General features: G+C 46.6%; 1 protein-coding gene across 2 annotated transcripts; it reads right to left on the bottom strand.

The window, feature by feature from the left end:
• Positions 1-1363: 1363 nt before the first annotated feature.
• On the bottom strand, positions 1364-25573 carry LPO (lactoperoxidase). Of its 2 annotated transcripts, none has more exons than XM_079131391.1 (13): positions 25317-25573; positions 20403-20576; positions 19069-19156; positions 16301-16461; positions 15672-15789; positions 15166-15295; positions 14227-14433; positions 12720-13044; positions 10920-11080; positions 4976-5228; positions 3953-4126; positions 2520-2757; positions 1364-2329 (listed from the first exon to the last, which is right to left on the bottom strand). In XM_079131391.1, the coding sequence occupies exons 2-13, from the start codon at positions 20476-20478 to the stop codon at positions 2122-2124; spliced, it is 2139 nt and encodes a 712-aa protein (XP_078987517.1). In that variant the 5' UTR covers positions 20479-20576; positions 25317-25573; the 3' UTR covers positions 1364-2121. The 2 variants fall into 2 exon arrangements, with proteins under 2 accessions (XP_078987517.1, XP_078987516.1); XM_079131390.1 differs by having other exon boundaries at positions 20403-20480.
• Between the last annotated feature and the right edge of the window lie 679 nt (positions 25574-26252).

Here is a 26252-nt window from a genome sequence, read left to right as displayed (position 1 = left end):
GCATCTCTGGGTCCTGCATCCTACAGCCTGGCACAGTGGTTCAGAGGTCATCAAGATGGTGGAATCCTCATTCCAGGTGTTAAGTCACCAGGCCTCTAGAGTGAGGACAGGGCCAATGCTGAGGGAGAGGAGTGCACACCCCAGGTAGTCTCGCCTGGATCTGGACCCCTATATCCAACTGGTGGGGCCCCTCCCCCTGCCCTTCCATCTTTTCACATATAGGATGGGGTACCTGCTGCTGGCAGCCGAGGGTGTGTGGGATGATGGGGCCTAGTGTACTCGTGGGGCCTCCAAGCAAAGCTAGGCCCTCACTGTGGTGAGTGGTAGGATAAATACCAATCGCCCTCATGTCACTGATGAAGAGAGAGCTGTGTGGAGAGGGGAAGTGGGCGTCAGCCAGGCCCCAGTCCTGGTCTTCTGCCCTGGGCTCTTCCCACAGGATGGCTAAATGTCTCCTACTCCTACCTGCCAGTCAGGAGATCTGGGTTCCCCAGCTGGGCTGACCTTTCCTTGGAGGGCCATTTTAAAACAAGGATATAGGAATAGGCGCTGGGCAGCAGCTCAAGGAATTTTCTGGAATTGCCCTGTCAGAGGCTTGAGGCTCCAAGGACGGCACAGGAAGAAGAGGGTATTTCCCAGAGGACTACTAGAGAAATGAATTCTAGCTGTAGGGAAATCCAGGCTTGGTTTTCCTTTCTGTTTTGTTCCTGGAACCTCCCCCACCAGTCCCACCCGAAGGCCTTCTGCTGCTCTGTGGCCATTGCTTCAGGTTCCCAGGAGCCCCCACTACCCCTCTTCTTTGAGAGTTCACTTTAAAAAAAATTTTTTTTAGTCATAGATGGACACAATACCTTTGTTCTATTTATTTTTATGTGGTCCTGAGGATCGAACCCAGTGCCTCACGTGTGCTAGACTGAGCCACAACCCCTGCACTCTGGGTGTTCTTGGAATTCCTACCCAATCCCTCCTCACCTCTCATGCTCATGCACAAGACGGTATAGGGCCAGAAGCATCTGGCCTGTAAGCGGCTAGTTACTTATTTGGCAGTGTTCCAAGGTCTGCCTTTAGAAAGGAACAGTGCCATTGCCATTGATACCGCTGCTTACCGGTGACGAGTTCTGCTCATTCTAATGTTGAAGACTGAACACTAGAGAAGCACGCCAAGGCGAGCATATGAAGCAGGTTTTATTTAAAGGTAATAATACAGACTTCTCCCGGCAGGAAGGGGGCCATGGCTGATGTTCTAAAGTCCCAAGAAGTGAGCGCACCCTACATCTTTTATAGGTTAAGGTCTCTTTTGTTCTCCAGTTCTCTCCCCCTTATCTCTCCTTCCTGCCTATGTGACTAGGACTGGTTTTGCATTAAGTGAGAAGCCATGGGCGGGGGAGGGCCAAGGTGATTCAGGTAGGCAAGGGCCCAGGGGCATTAATTAGCAGCTCCTTGCTTGCAGTCCTTGATAAAGGCAGGTAAATTTGGTAATCCATGGGCTCCAGAGATCCTTGATATTCCATTCTTCCAGGGACAGTCTCCAACTTCCAGAGGCAGACGACCTCATGGCTTCGTTTGACCCGATCCCCTATTTCTACACTAACTACCTGCCCTTCATTCTGGCTTCCCCAGTACTTTTCGCCTACCATCAGATGTTTATTGAGCACCTAGTGAACTGTGCACCATGCCGAGCACGTTGGGATCTATGTGGAAGCAGGCAGAAGTCCCTAGCTCAGTAAGTTTATACTCTAGTTTAGGAGGAAGAAGGAAGGGTCAGGGTCAAAGGCCCCAGCCCCAGCCATGATTGTTCAGGGGAGAGAATGGGTGAGATCAGGCAAGCTGGACTGGAAGGGCATCTTGGGAGTCTGAGCCTTGATAGAAAGATGATTTCCTGGGGCTGAGGGTTGGGAAGTGGGGGGAGCCAAGTTGGAAGAGCTCAGAAGGCCAGGGTGGCCGCCCTTGTGCTTGAGTGAGCTATTCATTTGTCGAGTACAAGAGAGGCCTGGCTAAAAGGAAGGGCAGGGGCTATGGTGTGGAGTTCTAAGGGACTAGGACATCAATCTTGCTTGAAATGGCATCAAGGACTAACGGGAGCTTTACTGTGCAATGGGCGAGGCCACGAACCCAGGACACCTAATTTTCCACTGAGGCCCAGGGTGAGAGGTCAAGCGTATCAATGACTGAGCAGTTCACAAAGCCTTGTGGGTAGCTGTTGGCCTGGAATGGATTCAGTGGGACTGTGGTGATATGAGTGTTGTCACAAACAAGGCGTGAGAAGGACATTTTCCTCAGAGAGTTCTGCTGCTTCTCTGTGAAGACCCCAGGGTTTTCCCACCAGAACCTGCAGAGACAGAAGCAGGGTCATTCCATACTGTCCAGCTGCTGGCCCCTCCCCACTATGTCAAAGGAGGTCACTGGACACATGAAAAGCTCCACCTGTGCTGGAGCCGGATTTAGTTCTCCCCCAGGTCAGTGGCGAGCCACCTCTCAGAAGGACTCCGTCCAGCTCTCCTGGCGGGAGTTTCACTTGCCTGTCTCCATCTCGGATCCGCTGGAATTGCTGGCCCAGGAGGCAGGCCAGGAGAGGCCCCACTCTGCCTCTTTCTACCAGGGGCTCAGCAATGGCCCCTATCCAGATGTCAATGTTGTCAGGGGTCTTGTAGAGATCCAGTAACTTTCTGGCCAGCCTCTCGTTCTTCAGCACAGAACTCAGCTCCTCCAGTGTTCGTGGCTGTGAGAGGTCACAAAAACCTCTCCAGGAGTTGTACCCTGGGGTGGAGAGGCTAAGGCTGTTGCATCGCAGGGACTTCCTGCTCAAGGCTCCCCTTGGGGACATACCCACTCCACCTCCATAAGTCCCCAAAGTTTAGACTATTGGGATGGGGGAAGCACTGAGCCCAGGTTTCCTATGTGTGGCACTGCAGTTTGGGGGTGACTAGCAGCTTCCCTGGTGCTTACTATGGGTCCAGGCGCTAATCTAAGCACTGTACAAATATGTAAACTGAGGGAGAGAAATGGCCCAGAACTAGTAAACGGCACCGATGGGATTTGAACTTGGGTAGTGTAATGTATAAAGCTGCTCCCCCGCCCATCAGGTACAACTATTTTGCCCGCCTCCCAACCACTTGTCATCTGTGAACATCCTGGCTAGCTATTGGTTCATCAGTCAGCTTGCAAATATCCTTCTCCGATATTGGTCCCCTGCTGGCCCGGCAGAATTCAACTGTTTTACTGTAGCTTCCCTGCCATCTTTTCCATTCTTCTGTCTGTCCTCCTCACTTTCTCTATCCTCCTGGCTTTCCACTCTCTCTAGTGTGCGCCCTTTCTTTTCCTTTCTCTTTTCCTCTCATTTTCTCTCTTACCCTGCAGGGAGACACTGTTTGCTTAATAAATTCCCTTATGTGATTTCCCGTGTCCAGCGTGGTTTTGTGGGATTTCCTTACAGGCAGTCTGGTTCTTAATTACATTAAATTGCAGTTCATGGGCACAAAAGAAAGTTCCAACAGTCATTGGTTTCTCTTCTATTGTGTTCTTAATATTTTCTGGGAATCTAAGCTCATTTACAAGTTAGTTGTTAATCTCCTTGTCAGCCGAGGAACTCCAAAATGGTACCAGGTATGCGTTCCTATCTCTGCATTAGGGAAGGTGGAAGATTCCATTTCATGAATGAGCAAAACGGATTTTAAAAACTGGCCTGCCGGGGCTGGGGTTGTAGCTCTGTGGTAGAGCATTTGCTTTGCATGTGTGAGGAACTGGGTTTGATCCTTAGCACCACATAAAAATAAATAAATTAAAGGTATTGTGTCCATCTACAACTAAAAATAATTAAAAATAAATAAATAAAAATTGGCCCGCCTTCCGCTTCAGAATTGATCAGATGCTCAGAGTTGTGAGGAGACTCTCCAGGGACCCTAGAAAGTAGCTATAAGTGCTCCAGGCCTGGACAGACCCAAGGCCCACTCACCAGGCTGCCCGTGGTCCCGGCAACGCTGGATGTTGATGGCAGCCAGGTCGAAGCCGTGGATGGCGTGCATCGGCTGGAAGAGCTTGTTGCGCACTTCCCCTGTCATCATCTTATTCTGATTCATCAACTTGGCCTTCTTGGCCAGCAGGCCCCGCACCAGAGGATCAATTCCACCTGCAAAGAGAGACCCAGAAGCCATCCTTAGGATGGAAAGAGGGTGAGGGCGTCTCCCACCACCAGCCCCACTCTCCACCAGACAAGTTCTCTGTCTAAAGCAGGGCCAACTGAACATCCCCGGCTGGAGCAGGGAGAGAAGAGGACAGCGCAGCTTGTGGGGTGAGCTCAGGGAAAGGGGAGTCCAGATTGCCCGCTCCCGGGGTGGCAGAAAGGAGCACTCATGGGACGGTGGGAGGAATATAAATATCAAGACTGTTTTCAAGTTCTAGTTCATTGAGTCAGCTCCTTCTCTTTCCACATACTGCCCTGAAGAACACGGCAGCGTGCGAAGAGTGAGTGCACATCTTTAAGAAATGGCCCTGGCTTGCTAGGCCTTTCAGAAGCCAGTTTCAACACAACACAGCCAGGGGTAAAGGACAGCTGCGTCCAGCCTCTGGTACCTCACGGGGGTGGAAGGTTCTAGAAGAGACCAAAGAAGAGCTATTGGAGAAGACCATTAATTCTTTCTTCAGAGGGCAAAGAAGCCTAGGCAATGGAGAGGAAGTAAGGAAATCCCAGGCAGCTTACAAACCAGAAGGAGGAAAGAAAGATTTGATAACCTTTTGTGTTAGGAATCGTTTTAGGGTCCTCTACACATCTACTTCCTTTAACTTTCTGGATATCCTCACGAGATGGATTATTGTCCCTATTTTATAAGTGAGGAAAATGAGGCTCAGTGGAATGAATTCACTTGCCTATGGCTCCAAAAGAAGTGCTTGCAGTCTGACTTCCGAGCCAGGTTTCTCTACTGGCAGGCTGCAGAGTGGGGAGCCAGGTGAGGGAGGGCACTTTCCTGAACAGACATACCATCTTTGACCATCCTCCAGGTGTTGAAGAAGAGTGTGTGCATGGGAAGTTCTGGTTCTGGACCCCATGGCTGATAATTCTCATCCAGACGGGACACAGTAGGGGGTATCTCCAAGTGGCCAAAGCGAAATGCAAATGTAAAGACATTGGAAATTCGGGGGTCTACGGATTCATTGTAGCCTTGGTATGGAGGGATCCACTTCTGCATCTCCGAACCTAACACGATGGGTAGGTAGTCCCTAAAGGTGATAATCTGGAGGGAGAAGCAAATTGTGAGGAAAGAATGTGAGAAAGCTTAAACCTCTACAGAAGGAGGCTAAAGAGGAATGACCACCACGAGGCATGAGCAGTCAAAAATCAAGGGTGGCAAACAACTTTTGTGCCTTGTTTCAATTTCTATGACCATGGCAGACATTGCTAATCAATCATGACATTCTTTCTGTGGTCTCACATGATTTGTTTCCACACAGACAAATCAGTCATTTAAATTTGGCATTGGAAAGACACTCTCTGTGCATCTTTGCTCTAAGTTTATGACCTTGGTGCTAAAGTGGCAGTGCCTATATGTCATTTAAATGTAACAATGTCATATTATTAAACTTTTCCCCACAGGTCAGGGCAAGAGGGATGATGAACCACAGAAATGAGTCAGGGACCACCAAGGGAACTTTGTTCCATCCCCAGTTTTGAAAGAAATGCTGCACCATAGAAAGGCTGGCTCCTGGATTTGTTTTACTCTAATAGGGTAAATTACTACAAAAAGAAAAAAAATTTCAATATTTATCCTTTCTTTCTTGTCTTTGTCTATATGATGCATATTTTTTACACACTTTTAATCCTGGAGAACATTTCCTCTTTTTCAGGTAACATTTCTCACATTTTGGCCTAGCTTCCACAATTATTTTAAATGTGTGCAATATGCTAAGGTATTCATTGGGATTCACTCTTAGGTTGAGTTCCAGTCTGTCCATGGTGTAGCTTGTGGGGACTCATCTGTGGAACAGGCAGTGTGTTCCTCAGGCTGTAGAGGAAGCAGGAGACACAGCTCTGCCTCTGGCCACAGTGACTGGCCCATCTGTGGCTCCAGAACAAGCTGGTAAGATTCTCTCTCAGGAATTTAGATTTTAGATGTAGCCATTTCAGATGGTACTTGATTTGAAAGGACAGATGAGATCACATGGGTGATAATTTTTGACCATCTGCTGAAAAGCAGAGAAAACCCATCTGCAGAGAGAGTGGAGAACAATGGAGAAGTAGAGAGAGGAGCAGAGAGGAGGGAGAGATCAAGAGTAGCTGCCCTACTTCCAGGTGATTTCCAGTCTCTGGCTCCAACCCTGGATGAGGCCTATCCACTCTGCTAACTTTGGGGTCCCAGGAGAAACCCTTATCATCTTCCATTTGACACTTGTATGGGTTTGAACCAAGCTGAACATCTGGATTAGACAGAGTTGGTTTCTTTTCTTGTAGCCCCCAAAACCTTGTTGTGGATGAACTTGTGGCCCCTCCTAATCCATATGTTGAAGCCTTAACCTCCAGTGTGTGTATATTTGAAGGTGGAGTCTTTAAGGCGGTAACTGAGGTCCTAAGGATAGTGCCCTAATCCAGTAGGGCTGGTATCACTATAAGGAGAGAGAGAGTGTGAGAGAGAGAGAGAGAGAGAGAGAGAGAGAGAGAGAGAGAGAGAGAGAGACCATGCAGACCAGGAATGAGGATGGACAGAGAAAAGACCAATTGAAGACATAGAGGGATGGTGACTATAAGCCAAAGAGAAAGACCTGAGGAGAAACCAAACCTGAGGAGAAACCAAACCTGCCAACACTTTGATCTTGGACTTAGCCTCAGAACTGTGAGAAAATTTTGTTGTTTAAGCCACCCCAAAATACTGGCACACTAGTATTTTGTTACAGCAACCCTAGCAAACTAATACCATCCTAAACTCATGCAATATTTAGACAGAAATTTCTTTTTTTTATTCTTTGGATGTTTTCTTATGAACATCTCCAGCAGCATAATTTGGGGACCCAATTTTTAAAATATGGGACTGGATCTCTTTGAAAATAAAAGTAGGTGCATGAGGCTTCTCGTTTTAGAATGGAGTAGATTCATTTTACCTTGCTCTTCTCCATAGAATATAACTAAGAACCCTGGTAGTTATTCATCAGGCAATAATAAGAGGACCCTGAAAGCTGGCAAAAAGAATATGGACTGGCTGGGGACCTCAGGACTTAAGGAATGACAATGTGGTAAGTTCCTATATACCCACAGACTGGGAGCAGGAGAGGCTGTTGGAGAATAGAAACGGGCAAAAAGAAACCAAGAAAGGCCTATTCTCTCCTTCTAAAAGACTAGTGCAAGGTGGATCCAGCACAGACCCAGAAGAAAACCCCAGTCCCTGCTTCACACCAAGAGTCCTCATGAAGCCCTGTCATCCGGGTCTTTGATTCACAGTCCAGGCTGGTAGATGGCCTGATCATCCTGCAATGGTGGCAGCAGTGGAACGCTGTGTCTCTTTGCTCTTTACCTTCTCTTCACCAAGGACACCCAAGTACATGGCTTCTGCTTCCTCAGAAGGTTGCTTAGCAACAGCTGACAGTCAGAAAAGAACCTTCTTGAGCTGTAGACAGAATAGCCGAGGCTAAGTGGGAGCTCAGAAGCACCAGAATGAAGCAGGCCAGATCAGCATTGAAAGGGCTCAGGAAACTAACCTGTCACTGTAACTAAAACCCGTAAAAGTAGACCAGAAACTACATGCTAAACCTAAACTGGGTAACAGAATGCTAAAATAGAGTTAAACAGGACCAAGTGTCTCCTAATGGAATAGCCAAAGTGTCTTAAGATACGACTGAAAATCACTCATAATACCAAGAACCAGGAAAGCCACACTGAGTGAGAAAAGACGATCAACAAATGCCTAGAGTACATGAATCGAATGTTGGAATTATCTGATAAAGATTTTAAAGCAGCCCCTTTAAAAATATCTCAATAACTAATTATAGATTCTTCTGAAAGAAACAAGGAATGGATCATCTCGGCAAAGAAGCAGAAGATATGAAAAAGAAATAAAATGAAATAAAGAGGCTGAAAACATAGTACCTGAAACAAACAAACAAAAATACTTAAATAGACTCAACAACAGTAGAAAATAAACCAATGGAAAAACCTCCAACAAGACAGAGCCACTGGTTCTGTAAAACAATAATAAACTATCTAACCTTCATATCAGTGGAGTCCCAGAAGCAGAGGAGAAAGGGAGTGAAACTGAAAAGACATTTAAGGAAAAATGCCTGGGCTGGGGATATAGCTCAGCAGGTAGAGTGCCTGCCTTGCAAGCACAAGGCCCTGGGTTCAATCCCCAGCAACACAAAATAAAAAAAAAAAGAAAAAAAGAAAAAAATGCCTGAAAATTTCTCCAAATTGGTGAAGGACATAAATTTATATATTCAAGAAGATGAATGAACCCCAAACAAGATAAACCAAAAGAAGTTCACTCCAAGACACATTATAATTACATTTATCCAAACTAAACACAAAGAAAAAGTTTTAAAGACTGTCAAAAAGGAATGACACATTACCTAAAAAGAAACACCAATTCAAGTAACGGCAAAATTCTCATCTAAAACCACGGAGGACAGAATATTTCTCATGTGCTGAAAGAAAAGAATTGTCAGCCCCAAATCTAATATCTAGATGAAACCATTCCTCTGGAACAAGAGGGAAATAAAGACATTCTCAAATAAAGAAAAACTAAGAGAATTTGCTCCTACTCATTCCGTCCTTAAAGAATGGCTACAAAGCCAGGCATGGTGACTCACGCCTGTAATCCCAGTCCCTCCGGAGGCTGAGGCAGGAGGATTGCAGATTGGAAGCCAACCTCAGCAATTTAGCTAGGATGTAAGCAACCTAGTGAGACCCCATCTCAAATAAAAAAAATATAAAGGGTTGGGGATGTAGCTCAGTGGTTGAGCACTTGTCTAGCATGCACAAGTCCCTGAGTTTAGTCCTCAGAATCAAATACACATGATGGTCGGAAAAAAAAAAAAAGGAAGCATAATCAATTATTTTCTATCCTGTGAATTTATTTAATAATATTTTATGACTGAAGCTCTATATGAGGTGGTGCTACATGTATACAGAGAAAATGCTTAAGAAAAATTAAACTTAAAAAGTGGGTTCAGTAAAAGAAAGCGTTCTGACATTTGATACCACAAGCACAATCCACAAGTGGAAAAACTGACAAAAATGGGCCTCATTCAATTTAAAATTAAAAGCTCTTGTTCTGCAAAAGACTCTGTTAAGAGGTCGAAGCCCCCCAAATAAAACCAAAACCAAAACCAAACAAACGAAACACATTACTGGGCAGATGGGAGAAAAACATACTTGCAAGTCACATGTTTGACAAAGGACTTGTGTCTAGAATATATAAAGAACTCTCAAAATTCCACATTAAGAGACAATAGCTCAATTTAGAAATGGGCAGAATACATGAACAGGACATTGCAGAAGATATACAGGTGGCAAACAAGCCCATGAAAAGATGTTCAACATCAGTAGCTGCTAAAGAAATACAAATTAACACCACAATGAGATATCACTACAGACCTATCAGAAAGGGTAGAATAAAAGATAATAAGGACATAAAGTGTTGTGCAGGATGCAGAGAAATTGGAGCATGTGTACATTGCTAGTGGGAATATAAAATGGTACAGTCACTCTGGAAAATAGTTTGGTAGTTCCTTTTAAATGCAAAAATGGATTTATCATATGACTCAATAATGGTACTCTTGGGCATATATTCCCCCAAAATAAAAAACTTATTTTCACACAGAAACTTACACATGAATGGTCATAGTGTCTGTATTCATAGTAACCTCAAACTGGAAGCTATCCAGATATCCTCCAATAGCTGACTGCTTAAAGAAACGGTGGTAATACACACCATGCAGAAGGAAGAACTACTGATAAGCACAGCCATCTGAACGAACTTTACAGACACATGCTAAATGAAAAAGGCCCGCCTCAAAAGGATATATATTGCATCATTGCATTTATATAAAATTTGTGAAATAGCAAAACTATTAGTTGGAGAATAGATTAGAATTTTCCAGGGGTTAGGAACACAGGGGTGAGGGCCTGAGGTGGTTCAGTATCTCTATTGTGGTGGTGATCACATAAAGCTACACTTGAGCTAAAATTGCATGGAGCTGCACAGACACACAAACACATACACACAGATGATTCCATTTATGACTGGTGAAGCCTGAACAAGCTCTATGGTTTGCATCAATGTTCACTTCCTGGTTTTGCTACTGTACCATGGCTATGTAAGATGTCAGCACTGGGAGAGGCTGGGGTGAGGGCACATGGACCTCCCTGTATGTTTTTTGTTGGTTTGTTGGCTTGCTTTGCAACTTCTCAAGAAGCTATAATTATTTTAAAGTAATATGTTAATGTGTGTGTGTGTGTGTGTGTGTGTGTGTGTGTGTGTGTGTACACATAGTAAATATCAGCCCATTACTTCCAAGTCTCTGTAGTTAGTTGGTCAAAACTACAGTATCAGTGGAGTTTGCCCATGACATGTGCTGCAGACAATTAAAAAGGAAGAGAATCAAATCAAAGGAGCTCGGATCACTGCCCTGTAGCTGTCCCAGGAAGGATGGCACCTACAGTCCTACTGCTGGTCCCAGGGCAGGCAAGTTGAAGGGACCAATGTATGAACGACTCTCCAACACTCTGAACACAAGGACTCATTTTGGGACAGAGAAGCTGAAGAAACAAAAGGGGGAGGGTTTTAAAGAGAGAGACAATGGAAGAGAAGCAGTAGAGGAGAGGAAGGGACAAGGAGGTGTGGAAGGCAGAGGAGGTGGCTGGAGGTGTCACAGTGAGCAGAGAACCAAGACTGGAGTGGGAACCGGGTGCCAGGCAGAGGACTCCGGCACCTCTGTACCTGCATGAAGGCCCCCAGGATTTTCCGGGCTTCCTGGTAGAGTTTCTCTCCATCCCACTGAGGGTTGAGTGTCTTCAGTTCCCTGACCAGCCGGTTGTGCTCTCGAAGAAAGAGGGTTTGGGAAGTGGCCAGCAGGATCTGCTCTGAGACTCGGGAATCTCCTGAAAGCCCAGAAGACAGGAAGATGGGTTCTCCCTGAACAGCCCCAGGATGTGGTGACCAGCACAAAGAAATGATGGTGCCCCACGGTGCTCTCCTGAGGGCCCTCCATCCAAGGGAAGCCAGGCAGAGAGGGATGGGTGTGTGGAATCACAGGTTCACATCTCAGGTTTGTACACAGACTCTTTAGCTGGGTGACCTTGGGTAGTTTACTTGACATTTCTGAACCTCAGTCTCATAACTTATGTGGGAAAATTTTACTAATTACTACCCAACCTTCTAAGAAGGGCAGTTCAAATAAACAAACACAGGAACTCTTTACTTTGCAGAACAACTTTGAAAATTTTATGACTGCAACTTTGAGGGCAGGAGCCCAGGTAAGGCTGAATTCCTCTGGGTAATAGAGGGAGAAGAATTTAGAGATGGGGACCACTGGGGAGAAGGAGAGAAGGGCAAGGAGGGGAGACAGTCGAAATGGTGAAGTCTGGGTGTCTCACCAGGGGACTTCTCCCTGTGTTCTTTAGGCTTTAGGAAGGCCTATTAAATTTGCAAATGCTTGGCGTTAATGAATATTTTTATGAAAAACAGAAAAGGGCTTGGTTTTATGTCTAGATTGGTGTGAGGTATATGTGAACACACACAAAAGATCTACCAAAAGAACTTGGCCTATGGGCTGGCCTTCTGCTTTGTTAGGGTGGCCAGAGGTTTGTCTTGGGAGTGTTAATCCTGGAGGGTATGCTTCCAGAAGCCAGAGACAGAGAGAACTAGGAGGCCATTAACCCCTGGAATAATCAGAATATGGAGGGCACTGGTTGTGTACAGTCTGTGAGCAATGGGGGCTTTGGGTTGAAGTTCTTCTTAATCTAGAACTTTCTCTTTGAGGAAAATGCCTTAATAAGTATATTAAAAATGAGACCAAGGCTGGTATCATTTGGTAGCACTCAGTTGGTACAGTGCGTGCCTTGCATGCACAAGGCCCTGGGTTCAATTCCCCAGCACCACAAAACACAACAAACAAGCAAAAAAAGTTGAGACCAAAGATTCATCAACAAGAATGTTCATTACCTGAACAAGAAAGAAAACTAGAACGGCCTCCAAAGAGGATTGGAAAAAACAAAGTTTTGATAAGATATATCACAGAATACCAGGCAACCATTAAAAATCATGTTGTAGTGGGCTGGGGAGATAGCTCAGTTGGTAAAGTGCCTGCCTTACAAGCACAGGGCCCTGGGTTTGATCCCCAGCACCGCAAAAAAAAAAAAAAAAAAAAAAATCATGTTGTAGAAGAACAGTTAATGATGTGGGGTACGTTAGGTGAAGACATCAGATTATAGAGCATTATTTATAGTGTGACACATTAAACGATGCAGAACTATGTGAGAGAGAAATACTGGAAAGACTGGCATTAAAATATTAATGATTATTAGTGGGTCGTGAGATTATATGGATTTTGTTTGCTTTTCTGGACTTTCTTATTTGTTGTTAGATTCTTTTTCCATCTGGGCCCCTCTGCCAGTCCTGGACCAGTGTCACGAACAGTGGTGCCTTGGCGTGCATCTTCCCAGAAAGATGTTGAGTGGGGAGCCCCCCTGGAGACCCCTTGTCCTCAGATCCATCATTCTCTTCCCAGCCTAGACTCACCTGCCAGGAAACAGGGCACGTGGGCTCTCTTGTTGATAAACTCACAGGGGCTGGGCTTCTTGGTGTCGAAGGGCAGGTAGGGCAGCCCGTGGTCTGAGACCTCCTCGTTGACAGCCATGAGGCCCAGGGGGCTGCTAAGGTTGCGCAGCTTATTGGCCAGGCTCAGCTCAGAGCCATACACTAAGCTGGCATCCAGGAAGGAGGTTAGAGCATTGATTTGCTCTCGGGCCAGTGACTGGTAGGGTGGAGTGGGGCAGACGAACCCGGCTCGGAAGAAAGGCATGCACTTCCCTTGAGTCTCCAACTTGGGGTCATTGGGTGGGAACTGCAGAGAGATTGGGAATGGGTGTCTGGGCAAGAGCAGCACATCAGGCCTGCCAACATCTCCCCAGGGTCAGTCTGGATGCAAAGATGCTGATGGCACCCTCCTGGGATCCCAGTGCCAGACACTGACCCCGAATGCCTCCTGCTGACATTTCACATCCCTGACGCAACATGTGATGAAGTCCAGTATATCCTGTTGTATAAAAGAGCTGAGAGCAATAATTCACTATTTCAGAGTAAGGGCTCTGAATATTTGGTGGGAAGGATATCCTGGGATTCCACATGACATGGGAAAGGATTTTGTTAATAATTACTACCAACAAAAGCAACCCTTTGTTTATTCTGGACCTACCATATGCCAGGCATTAGGCATACTTTATCTCACTTCAGTTCTCACAAAACTATGTAAAGTAGACCATTCAGTTCCCTTTTACACTGAGAACTGAGACTCAGAAAGGTTAAGTAACTCGCCTAGGCACTTACAAACCGGAAGGGAAAGATGTGAAATTCAGATCCAGACTGACCTCATTCCACAGCTCAGAGCCTTGATTTTTTTTTTTGTTTGAGTGAATAAATAACTCTCTAACTGCATAACCCACAAATAAGCAGAAAGGTACACCATTACAAATTCCTCTCCATTTCTGCTGGACATTGCCACAAATCCCTGCTGCTCATGGACTTGTACATCAAGTTTCAGTTCCTTCTGGGAGATGAAATTATCCTTAAGTATTCCATAAACTTTAAATACAGGATGAACCTCCTGGGATGCTGGTAAAATGTAGACTCTATTTCTCAGTATTTGAAGGAGCCTTGAGATTTTTGCATTTCTAATAGACCCCCAGGTGATATTGATGTTATTGAGTGGGGGACGTCACCACCCTCTGCTTCCCAATTTTGCAACTAGTAGTTTACTTGTCTATTTCCCATACTGGGCCTTTGTCCTTGAGACCAGGAACAGTGTCTTATTCATCTTTGAATCCCCAGTGCTTGATGTACTGCCTGGCACAGGGTAGATGGTTACTGTCTAATTACTGAATAAGTGGACAAATGAATGAATGTGAGTGAGGCTTGGAAAGCTATCAAATCAGCATCCAAGATTCATCATTAGTCTTTCGGGCTGGGAATGTCCATACATCAGGGTGGGCAAGGGACTTGTCAGAGACATCCAGCTTCAGGGGCATACCATGATGGGGAAGCAGTTGTCTCCCTGGATACAATACTCATCACACTGCATTTTGGAGTACTCGCTACTCCCTGGCTCCATACTGGGGGCAAAGTCCAGGTCATGGTCCACAATTTGACCCCACTGCATGAAGAGCAGGGACCTGTTTTGGTCCAGAACACCCTCCTCGTTCAGATAGCCAGCAATCTGGTTGGATACTTCCCGGGCCTACAGAGGCAGAGGAGGAGAGGGCAGAATGAAGGAAAAAATGCTTTGAGGATTTAGAGTCAATGTATTAAGCACCTATGATGCACCAGGTACACTTAATTAGTTCCCATGAGGAGCTCGTGTGGGGGGGTAGCAACATTCTCCTTTGTAGATAAGGAGACTGAATCCTAGAGAGGTGAAGTCGATGCTCTAAGATCCTGGGAGGCATGAAATTGAATCCAGGTCTGAATACCTTGCCCACGTGCAAGTCCAGTGCTTTTTCCACAACTGAGAAGGAAAACAAAACAGGCTGCCTCTGAAGTACGTGCCACAGAGGGGCCAGGTGTCTGGGCATAGGACAGGGACTCTGGGGAGGTGCTGCCAACTCAGATGAGGCCAAGAGATAGGACCCCCAGGCAAATGACAGCTGATGCACCCCAGGGGCTAGGGCAGGATAGGCAGGAGCAGGATGGGACAGGGAGGCCATCTGCCTGGAGACCCCAGGGTATCTGGCCTGTGGCAGCTGGGACGTGACCATCACGTGGCTGGTCCCAGGCTCTGCTGCCCTCTAGTGACATTTGGGGGAACAACCCAAATCATCTCTACTGATGAGCCCGCAGCGCACCCCTCTAGCCTCCCACCTATTGCTTCTTGTCTCCCACGCGTGTTTGGGGAATGCATCCGCTTCCCTCCGACTCCCATCCTTCACCAGCATCCTCGAGGGCTCGCCCCACCCTGCCTGTCCGCCCTCACCAGCGGGAGAGGGAAGCCGTTCCGCGTCATCCCGGGCGTCCACCCGTAGGGCAGGGAAAGTCCGTCCTCGTACTCCGCGGGCAGCCAGCGAGCCAGCGCTCTGTTGGCGGCGCCCAGCGCGGGCTTCCTCCTGGAACCCAGCAAGACGGTCTCAGCCCGGGCTGTCAGTTCTGCGTAGCAGCGAGCCCCTGGGACCTGGGGTTCCAGGGCTCAGGACCCCGAAGGGGAAGAAGCCCGGAGCTCTGCCCCAAGGAAAGGGGACGCGGAGGTGTCTCTTAAATGTGGGGCCTGAATCCCGACCGCCAAGGTGCGGGGCTCCTATGACCTGGTGAAAGGGGACACTTTCAGAGGGTTACCGCGGCTCACTGGAGACATGTAATCTTTAGAAGGATCCAGGAGGACAAGGCAGTGGGAATTCTGCGTGGCTTGGCGGGGCTGGGCAGGTGGCCTGGGTGTGGTGGTTGGAAGGATCTGGTCCCCACACCCACCCCTGCCCAGTCGGTCACCTGTTGTTACAGTCTCCCGTAATTGTGCGGTAAGGACTGTTCATATCGCATTTCACTGCAGGAGCAGGGACATCACAGCCCACCTCCCAAAAGAGCGAAGTCAAGTTCAGGGTGGAGCCTGAAACAAAAGGGACTGCGTTTTTTCCTCTATTCTGAGCCTTTGGCTGGAGGCATGAAACAGGGTGTCAGCTCCCTGTAATCCGGAACAAGATAGAAATCTCATCTCTTGCGAGATAATCCCAGTAAATCCACCTGCCACAGGCGACCTAAATGTTGCCTCCACTAACAGAAGTGGTGACACCATGGTGTGGGACAGGCGGCCTGTATTTATTGACTTTAGCCCTTCCTCTCAGTAGAGGCAGATGGTCTTATATACAAAGAGCACACACATCCCCTCATTAGGGGCTGGCAAATGTGACCTTGGTGGGTCTGAGTTCCTTTGTCTGCACAAAAGAGCAGTGGCCTTGCTGTCCTCTAAGCCCCTCCTTGCTCTGCCAGTCTGGCTTATAACTCTAAGGGAGAGACAGGAATGCCCACTTCTGGCAGGGAGTGCAGCTTTTGGCAGCCTCTGCTAATTTTCATGCTTTCATGATCCCTCCTAACCCAGAGGGCTGGTGAGTTTGCTGTACCTGTGACATTGGTCAAGGACATCTCCTGCCTCAGTTTCTTTAAGGACTCCTCCCACACTTGCCCATTGCGGATGGCTGTGCGTGTTCGGCCTTTGGCTTGCTTGAGGTACTCTGAGAGGTGTTGGGTGCTGGGAGTCTCAGAGCTCAGGGCCGTCTTCAACCTACAGTGGAAAGCAATGGGGGATCGTGTAGAAGGCAGTTGGTGGCCCACTGGAGGAGGGTAGAGGTGGTGTGTGTACAGGAAGGAGTCCCAGGGTGTGGGCAGCACACAGGAGACAACTGTTCTGTGCTCTTAGGATCTTTTCTTCATTTTTCTTCTAACACCTCTGGAAAACCTCTTTTGGGAGGAGGAAGCTACCTGGTCGTCAGGTGTGGGTCAAGCTCTGAGGGAAGGTGGGAAGATCGATGAGAGCAGTTCCTGAATTCCAGCCAGAGGGTGACGCTGGGCTGGCCTCAAAACTATATAGGTCCTATGATATACTGACCCAGACTTGAGGAACCCCTAGTATAGCTGGCCTGTCATTGAGCTTTGTGGACGGATGGTTCTAGGAATAAGATGCTTATGGGCCTCACATTCTGCACATGAAAACACTCCTCAGTGCATCGGGTCCCAGAGTTTGTGGAGTGTGTGGAGCGCCCAGCCTAGGCACCATAGGGAGGATGCTCAGCCTTTTTATTCTTTAATTTTCATGTATAAAATGAGAAACCAAAACCTCTCCTACTATGATGTTTGTGAAAACACCAAAATGACTGAGGTCAAGGTGGTGTCAGAAAAAATCCCTCCACCATAACCCTCTATGCCCTTACTGTGCCTCAGTTTCCTGATGTGCGAGAGAACCTAGGAGGTAATGTCTGTCTCCAAGACTCTGAACTATTAGAAATGACTCAAATTCTTACAAAAGGCAGCCCTGATTTTGGGGTACAATTACTGACTGTAATGCCTGGCCCCACTACATGTCAGGCCATTGACTCTATTAGAGGGCACAGTGTCTCAGCCTGAGGGGCTACCTGGGCAAGGAGTCTGGCACAAGGAGGACTGTGGTGATTTGGTGATCACCATAAGCCATGCTATATTTTTGCTGCTGTTGCAGGAGACAGCTTGGCCCAGGAGCCCACAGGGGGAGAGAGGAAGTGAGGGAGAAAGCCAGATGCTCCTGGATTAAGGGTTGGAACTGTTAGCCACTGGTTGGAGAATTTTCCAGGTCATGGAGTTGGCGGCAGAGTCTCTGAGACCAGAAAAGTCCCCAAGTAGAGGAGCTTCTTCTAGACCCCTTGAGGCACTGAGTTGTCCAGGGGGTAAACTTGCCTTCTCTTACCCCTCCCTTCCCCTTAGCCCTCAAGGAGGAAGAAGAGGGGGAGGCCAGGAAAATGGAGAAGACCACTGGGTTCCCTGCCCTCACCAAAGACCCCAAGCGATTCTGAGCAACCCAGGACTTTGTCTTATGCTGATCTTTTAATTCCTGAAATGATACTGCTCTGGGGATTAGAAGTGACCAGAGAACATTTCATCATCAAAAAGTCACCCAAAGGGTTATGAGACTGCTTGAGAGTTCATTCAAGGGCAAGGAGGGGGAGAAGTCCTTGGTCTAGTATTAGGGACAGAATGAGAGGAAAGAATAAGGGTGTTTTCTACTCAGTGCATGGTTCCTCTTGTTTCTTGTCAGCTCTCTCAATGGAATGTGGGCTTCCTGAGTGCAGGAACCCAGTCTGCCTTGTGTGTTTCATGAGTCCCAGACCCTTCATGGGTGGAGGGTGGCTGATTCTGCTGAAGCTCCCAGGCTCTCTTGGATCCTCTCAGAAGGTTGATGTGCTCTTCCCCTGGTTGTTGCAAGTGCAGTCACTAAAGGCTGATCCCTGTGACCTTGTTGGGCACTTGTTTCTGAACACTGGAGCTTCGTGGTTGGAGGTGCCCAGGAGTAACACAGGAGTGCTCCTGTACCTCTCCCCATTCCCTAGCCTGGGGCCACAGCTGCATGATGTGGGATGGCAAAAGCTTTGCTCCAAGCTGGGACAGGCTTTGGGGTACACCTTACATTCCTGGTCTCCCTGTGGGTCAGGCTGAAGTTAGACCTGAACCTACATCCTCACTTAACATCTTCATTTTACTTCTCTTCCCTCCTCTTTTCATTATAGCTTCCCTGAGAGACCTCCCCATCAGGGTTACCTGCAAGCAAATCCAGTCCTTTCTTCTGCTGGTAGGGAGCCTGTCCCAGATTAGTCCATATTAGTTGAATGAATGGAGATCTCCTAGTTAGGCACAGTGGCTCTAGCCAGGCATGGTAGCACATGCTTATAATCCCAGCTACTCAGGAGGTTGAGGCAGGAGGATTGCAAGTTAGAGACCCACCTGGGCAATTTAGCAAGACCCTTTCTCAAAATGAAAAGTATTGGGGATGTAGTTCAGAGGTAGAGTGCTCCTGGGTTCCACCCTCAGTACTGCAAATGAAACAAAACAATGAAAAGACCTTCTACTTGGAGGCTTTCTGAGGTGAGCAGACGTGACCCAAGGAACATTAGGCCACACTGAAGGAAGTCTTTATAGGACTAGATGAGATATCCTTTCAAGATACCTTAGAGATTGAGGATTTTAGGAGATGGGAGTTATTACTCCTGCTTGCCACATCCTTGGGGGTGGGGAGTAGGTGGAAGGACAAGCTTTATAATTGCTTTGGCTCAGTGGCTTCTCAGGCGACCTAGATATGCTGGTTCTTACCAGGAAACCTGTGAGGGGAAGTACACATATGCATGTGCGCATCTCACATACGTACCTGGTTCGGGAATCCAGGAAGGCCTTGTTGACTTGGACCTTGACCTGACTCACAGCATCAGAGATGGAAGCAGTTCTGGTGGTTCGAGCTTGGGGGGTGGGGGGAATGGGGGGTGGGGGGGAGGAAGAAGCAGGACATCAGACACCACTCACTGGAGTACCTTTTGCCTCTGTCTCCCTCTTTCTCAGTCATTATCCCCACCAATCAAATCTGAGCAGTCAGAAGATCAGGATTAAGAAACTCTCAGAAGACCCCTTAAGGGAAAGAAACACAGAATGGGAAGAGTACTCTCTAATCTTCAACCAGATATCAAAATTACCCTTTCAAATTCCTTGTTTTGTGGGGAGTGGGAACCACATCCCCAGCCCTATTTTATATTTTATTTAGAGACAGGGTCTCACCACCTGGCTCCAAATTCCTCTTGAATACCCAGTGATAAGATTATTGAGTATCTGGCATGACCACTCAGGCTGTCTTGGGCTACCAGGCTCTGGAGATTTTTTCTGGCTCTTGGGGAGATGGTCCCATGGACCCTTAAGCAAGTCTGTCAAAAAGTTGACTGAGCCAACATGGTGGCACACACCTGAAATCCCAATGACTCGGGAGACTAAGGCAGGAGGATCACAAGTTCAAGGCCAGTCTCAGCAATTTAGTGAGGCCCTAAGTAACTTAGCGAGACCCTGTCTCAAAAGAAAAAGTAAAAAGAACTGGGGATGTGGCTCAGTGGTTAAGTGTCCCTGGGTTTAATCCCTAGTCCAAAAAAATTCTGTTAAATTTTTTATTGATCACCAGGGCCCTGAAGTAAAGAAGGGAATGGCACGAAGGTAGAGGCAGGATTCCTTGTTTTCATTCTTTTTGGGGTCTGGAGTGTAAGGGGTAGTCCCCATTCTCTGAACAAGGAGAATATGGTGGATTGAATGTCTGTCCAAAACTCATGTCCACTTGGTACCTCAGAATGTGACCTTATTTGCAAATAATTAATTAAAATGAGGTCAAACTGGATAAAAGGTGGACCCTAAATCCAGCAACTGGTGGGTTTTATGAGTAGAGGAGTGAGCACACAGACCAGGCCACACCAAGGCTGTGGCAGAGAGTGGAGTGATGCAGCTGTGAGCAGAGAACACCAAGGATGCCTGGGGCCACAGGAGGCTGCGAGAGGCAAGGAAGGCTCCTCCTCTAGACCCTTCAGAGGGAGCATGGCCTTGCCATCACCTTGAGTTTGAATTCCCAGCCTTCTGGATTGTAAGAGTATGAATCTCTGTTGTCCTCAGTCACCCGGTTTATGTTGCTCTGTGACAGCCAGCCCCAGGAAGCAAATACAATGCTGCACTTACCCCTTGTGGCAGATGCTGCAGCCTGGAGCAAGGTCAGGAAAGCCAGGAAGGCCGAGAACCAGAGAAGGACCCTCATCACTGAAAGAGACCCAGGAATACTGTGAGCCTCTCTGGAGCTCTAGTGGGAGGACCGAGTTGCAGAAAGCAGAGCAAGCCGGGGGAACGCCAGACACCCTAACACGGGAAGAGGGAAGGGAGAACCACACCAACTCTTTAAGCATCTACTGTTTGCACAGGCTCATTCTAAGTACTGAGGGAGATGAAAGAGGCAACGGTGGGATTCAGACTCGGAGACCCTGGGTTGTTCTGCATTTGCATAACCTTGCTCTGTGATCTTGCCAAGTTACTTAAACATCTGGGCCCCTGGCCTGCCCAGTAAGGAGTGAGACGGAGTGGTCCAGGATGTCCAATTCTGTCCTGACATCATGTGATCCTAAGGTCCTATACCTGTTTTGTGCCTGTTGTTACAAAGCTTTTGGAGAGCTCTTTCTTTCCCTCTGGGACATTTTCCTTCTTGCCAGTTAATCTCTGATACAGCACCAGAGAGGTGTGCCTGAGAGGCAAACACTCCATGTCCCTCTTCAGAAACCCCACAGGGGCTTGCCCCTCCTGCAGAGAGTCAATTTGGTGGGAAGAGCCCCCTGAGCCCACAACTGTGTCCCAGTCTTCCTGGAGAGATTCCAGTTCCTGAAGTAACCCCTTCATCATGACTTTTAACTCTGAACCTAAAGCACCAGGTAAAAATTTGGCAAATTTTGTCTTTTTTTTTTTTTTCAGTGCTGGGGTCAAAGTCAGGGTTGTAAGCTAGGAAGGCACTCTGACACTGAGACACACCCCCAGCTATGTCCCCAGTCCCAGGCAGCTTTGTCTTCTGATGACCTTCACTGGGCTGAGTGCTGTAGACCCAAAAGGTCTTTCAAGATTCTGGCTGCAGCCTGGGGAGGTGCCATAGTGTGCAGAGGGGATATAGTGTCTTTACAGCAGGCTCTTGACAGGATCCTCAGCCTTCACAAGAGGGTCTGGCTTCTCTCTTCATTGTGGTACTCCTTGCTTGGACCCCAGGAAATCTCTAGGAGAACAATCTCAGACAGACCACCCCCTCCATATCTGCCTAAAGCTCCCTGCAGTTCTGACGCTTTGCCCAAGAGCAGCCCAGCCCACTTCCCAGACACTCCCCGAAGAACCTATCTATGGGCCAACTCAGACCAGAGAAGAACCAAGTACCTGGGCCAGGTAATATCAGCCTCCTTCACAAACCTCAATTCTCCCCTTTGCCCTTTTGTCCCCCTACTACAATGATTTTTATCTGTTGAACGTACTTTTTGTAAATAAACTTTAGAAAGGAGGCAAGGTAGGAGGCAAGGTAGGAGGCAAGGTCTTTTGGGCCAAGACCTTCTCCGTGCCCCTCAAGATGAATTCTCCAATAGCTCAACCCTTCAGTGGGCTCTTGTCTTTAGACATGTATGACCCCGAGTTGGAAAAGCTTCTGTGACTTCTGTGACCTTCTCTCCCTGTGAACCACTGCAGGGTTCACAAAGTCAACAGAAATCTGCCCTTTTAGGCAAAGATGGTGGTTTGGAATAAGAGGTTTAGTTGACTTTTGGGAGAAAAAAAGGGTGATAAAAAAAAAAAAAAAAACCAGTATAAAATTTACCATCTTACCCATTCAGTACAGTACAGATATCTAGAATATTGATTGATTGATTGATAGATTGTACTGGATTGAACCCAGGGCCTCATACATACTAGGTACGTATTCTACTACTGAGCTTCATCCCAGCCCTTTCCAATTTTAATTTGAGACAGTTTTGCTAAGTTTCCCAGGCTAACCTCAAACTTATAATCCTCCTGCCTTGGCATCCAGAGTAGCAGGGATCATAGGCGTGTACCCCTGCACTTGGCTAGAACCTTTTCATTCTGCAAAACTGAAACTCTACCCATTAAAACTAACTCCCATTCTGCCCCTACCCCAGTCCCTGGCAACCACATTATCACTGAAAGAGGACTGATGGGCACGCAAGCATTCATTATATTATTCTTTGAATGACTAAAGGGAATGAATTATGATGAAAAGATCAAACTATGAAAAATGGCCTCATCAGAGATAGTCTGAAGAAGAAAAAATATCACAGCTGAAACACGAAATTTGAGAAATCTGAGCAGGAAACAAAATTGAGATACTTGTTTCTCTATTCCTTTTCTTTGCGACATTGTTCATGCTTTCCTCACTGGAAATGAGGGAGGGAGGCATTTTCCAGTAAGAGAGGGAACAATTCAAGGTCAAAGCTGAATTATTTTCTGTGTTTTGCCCAAAGTTCCTGATTGGTATGAAGGAAGGGTGTGGAACAGAAAGCAGAATCAGGCAATTTGGGATGGTGCCACAGAAAAAGGGTGTGTAGAAAAGTCATGGAAAGACACTGCAGCCAAAACCAAGCAGGGCAAAGGGCAGGGGCCGTGGGGTTTAAGAGGATATAAGGCCAACAGAGGCTTCTGTGATGTTTGGATGTTCACCCACATTCTCATCCTTATGGTCAAGGCAGAATGCTCTTCTCAAGTCCCTGGGTTTTTAGCAAAGCCTGAAACCTTTCCAGTAACCCAGCCTCTGCCCCTCAATTGCCAGACTGGTCCACAGTCCCATTACTCTACTTACGCAATGCCCTCTATGCCTCATAAACTCTGGTCATTCTTTAAAATCCATGCCAAATGCCTCGTTGAAGTTTACCAGATTTCTTCGGTCAAAGTTAGGTCATTCTTGTTTCTGTCACATCTTGGTACTTTCTCTTGTACTGCTGTTTTCATGCCTGTGTCCATAGCAGACCATAGCTCCTTAAGGCAAGGTCATGTTTATTTCCTTTTTTCCAGTGCCTAAGCACAGTGTAGGTACATGAAAGGGTTGGGTCAGTGCTGAGTGAAGGACAGAGCAGAGAAGTTTCACATCTGGACATTGCCAGGAGAGAGAGCGGTGTGGTCTCTTAGCAGGCTTCTCTCTCTCCAGTTGTCTCAGAATCACCTGGGAATCTTGGTAAATACAGATTTTGTACTTCAGCAAGCTCCCAGGTGATGCTGCTGGTCTGCAGACCACACTCTGAGAACCATGCCTTTTCGGAATGTGGTGCCCAGATTTACTGGGCACTCACCAAAGAGACTGGAGGAAGGTCTCAGAAGAGAAGAAACTGGTGATAAGAACTCTGTTGAAGGTGGCGAATGAGCAATAGGAAAGCTAACAAATACCTACTTGCCGCCCCCCAAACACTATTTGATCTTTTGAGCAGCTCCAGAATCAAGAGGAGGTTGAAGAGGAGATACCTGTGATATTATGATGCATGCTTTTTGATTTTCATCCACAGTTCCTGGCTCAAAACACCTTCCCTAGGTTAGGCCATACTAGAACTTACTAGAACATATGAGAACATACTAGAACTTCTTTTCCCCAAGACAAGTCACAGAAGCTCTGATCTCCTGCCTTTTTGTCTTAGAGCTGGCAATAATAAAATTCTTCAACCTGCTTTGTCTGATAGATAACAGTTCCAATTCAGGAGGGGTCCTGCCCCCTGTTTGAGAGGGAGGAATGCTGCACAGAGAGGCCAAGAAGAATCTGGACAGCCTTGCTGGGTTTACCCACTCAGTCTATCAGCATTAGATCTACATGGTTGTCAGGGCTTCTGTCATACTTATCTAATAAAATAGCCATAAAAAACCCAAAAGGACAGAATTCAGAGTTTCCAGTAGTTGAACCCGTGGAGGTTCCTGGAAGGTGATGTGCCCAGAGAGGGCATGGAAATTCCATGTTTCTTTCCTTATACCTTGCCCTATTGCACCTCTTCATCTGTATCCTGTCTAATGTCTTTTTTTCATAAATTGGTAAACATAAATGATTGTTTCCCTGAGTTTTGTGAAAAAATTTAGTAAATTGATCAAACCTGAGGAAAGTATTGTGGGAACTGATTTATAGGATTGTGGTTGGCACATGGAGCAGCAAGGGGTCCTGTGCTATCTCCAGGTAGATGCTCTCCAGGTAGAGAGTGTCAGATCTGAATGGGATTAAAGCCGATATCTGCAGCTACAGTATTGCTTGCTTGGTCAGGGGAGAAAACCCACACACATGCCTGGTGTCAGAAACAGTAGAAGAAACTGAATTTGAGTTTGAATTTGTTTTCCTTCTATATCTCAATGGTTCTCATCAAGCCCTTTAGAGCAGAAACAATCTCTACTTCTGCTGAAAGTGTTGGCTACATCCTGAATGCATCCAAATGCATAAAAAGCAATAATGGCTTAAAGTGAATCCCAACTAATACTGCTACAGGTCCTGCACCCAACTGAGAGCCAGGTATCCATAGGTCATTTAAGGCACTGGGGACTAGAGAGTCAGGGCTAATTAGATGTTCAAATTTGCTGCAGATCACAGGCATGAGATGCTACAGATGAGATGAAAATCTGCAAGCCCCGATTTAGGGAGCCCCTTAAAATACTGCAGAATCTCCACTATAGTGAAAATAGTTGTACTATTTTACACTCATCTTAAGAACCCCACACGGAGCACCATTCTGCTACTATCCCCCCAACTTCCTGGGTGATCCTGCACACCTGTCTTAAGCCTCAGTTCCTAAGCAGGACGGATTCTAAGAGGCCTATGATATCTTCTAACCCTGAGACTTTATGATTCGATGACTTAGTTTTCAGGAGCAGAAAACCTTCCTTGCCCTGCAGTGGATTTAGTCACATTTTCTCTCACCAAACAGGGATGACCTGCCATAGGATAGCCAAACCTGGCATTAAAAAAAAAAAAAAAAAAAAAAAAAAAAAAAGCCCCAGGAAGACAAATCTAAATTCTGTACTAAGCTTTCTGAGAATTGTTTAGGAATTTTATCATCAGCTTTGCAGAAACCAAGAAAGATTAATGTTAATGAGTCTTACCTGCGGTGCCTTGGCCTCCTGTGGCAGCCAGGAGAATTGCTGTGCCTGGAGGAGCTGGTCTTTTATACCTTCTTGCAAGAATTTATTTCTGGGAAAGGCCCAGAAGGAAAGATTTTGAGGGGCTGAGGCGGCTTGAAGGAGACTCTCAGGTTAGACAGGAAACACCCTGTGACTCCAGGCAGGTGCACGAGGAAACTACAGAATGGTAGGGACTGGCGGATTGGCTGGTGCAACACTGCTGACTCTGAGTGAAGCAACTCCTCTGCTTCCCATTTTGCAGCTTAAAAGTACCTGGTGTAGTCAGGGAAGGCAAAACTTCAAGACCCTAGCATGCTTCTCTCTTAACCCCTAGGGTTCTGAATAGTTCTTCAAGTTACAAATAATTAAATGGTTCTCTTTTCCCATTCAGTTTTTCACTGCTCTTTGATTCCTCCTTTGCCTTTTATCCCATACCCTGTAGAATCAATGGATTGATCTTTGGGGAATTAAAGTGATTTAAAAAACATTAACTTTTGATGGTCAACATTTTAGACTACTGATATTTCAGAAGAAGCCGTAGAGATGAGAAGAGTCCTAGGCTTGTCATCAGGTTGGTAGGTTTCAGTCCATACCTCTGTCACTGTCTGGCTCTGGACAAATCACTTCACCTTCTGATGTCTGAAATTTTCTAGTAGTGAAACCAATGGATGATTTAGATGGGTATATGATTGTGATTCTGTGACTTCATGCCTTCTACAGGTTGTCCTATTAAAAAAATAGGAGCATCCTGGAAATTAATGTCTAAAGCCCAGGTATTAATGTTATATGCCTTCTACCTCAATGACTTTGAAAATTCAAGTTCATTAGATCCACAGAAAAAGGAAGAAGGAAGCATCAAAGAAAACAAAATTTCATGAAAGTATTTCACAGATAGACATTTAAAAACAAAAGCCTCTT

This window comes from Sciurus vulgaris (genome assembly GCF_902686455.1).
Source record: "Sciurus vulgaris genome assembly, chromosome: 3".
NCBI lineage: Eukaryota > Metazoa > Chordata > Mammalia > Rodentia > Sciuridae > Sciurus > Sciurus vulgaris.
Note: the sequence above shows the minus strand (reverse complement) of the source record. Positions and strands in the feature narration are given on the sequence as shown.

Coding starts and splice junctions, on each gene's coding strand:
- LPO (XM_079131391.1), bottom strand. CDS start 20,478: ATGAGGGTCCTTCTCTGGTTCTCGGCCTTCCTGGCTTTCCTGACCTTG. Junction 13,045..14,226: donor ACAACTGCTTCCCCATCATG/GTATGCCCCTGA, acceptor ATCTCTCTGCAG/TTCCCACCCAATGACCCCAA. Junction 2,758..3,952: donor CCGGGACCACGGGCAGCCTG/GTGAGTGGGCCT, acceptor TCTCCACCCCAG/GGTACAACTCCTGGAGAGGT.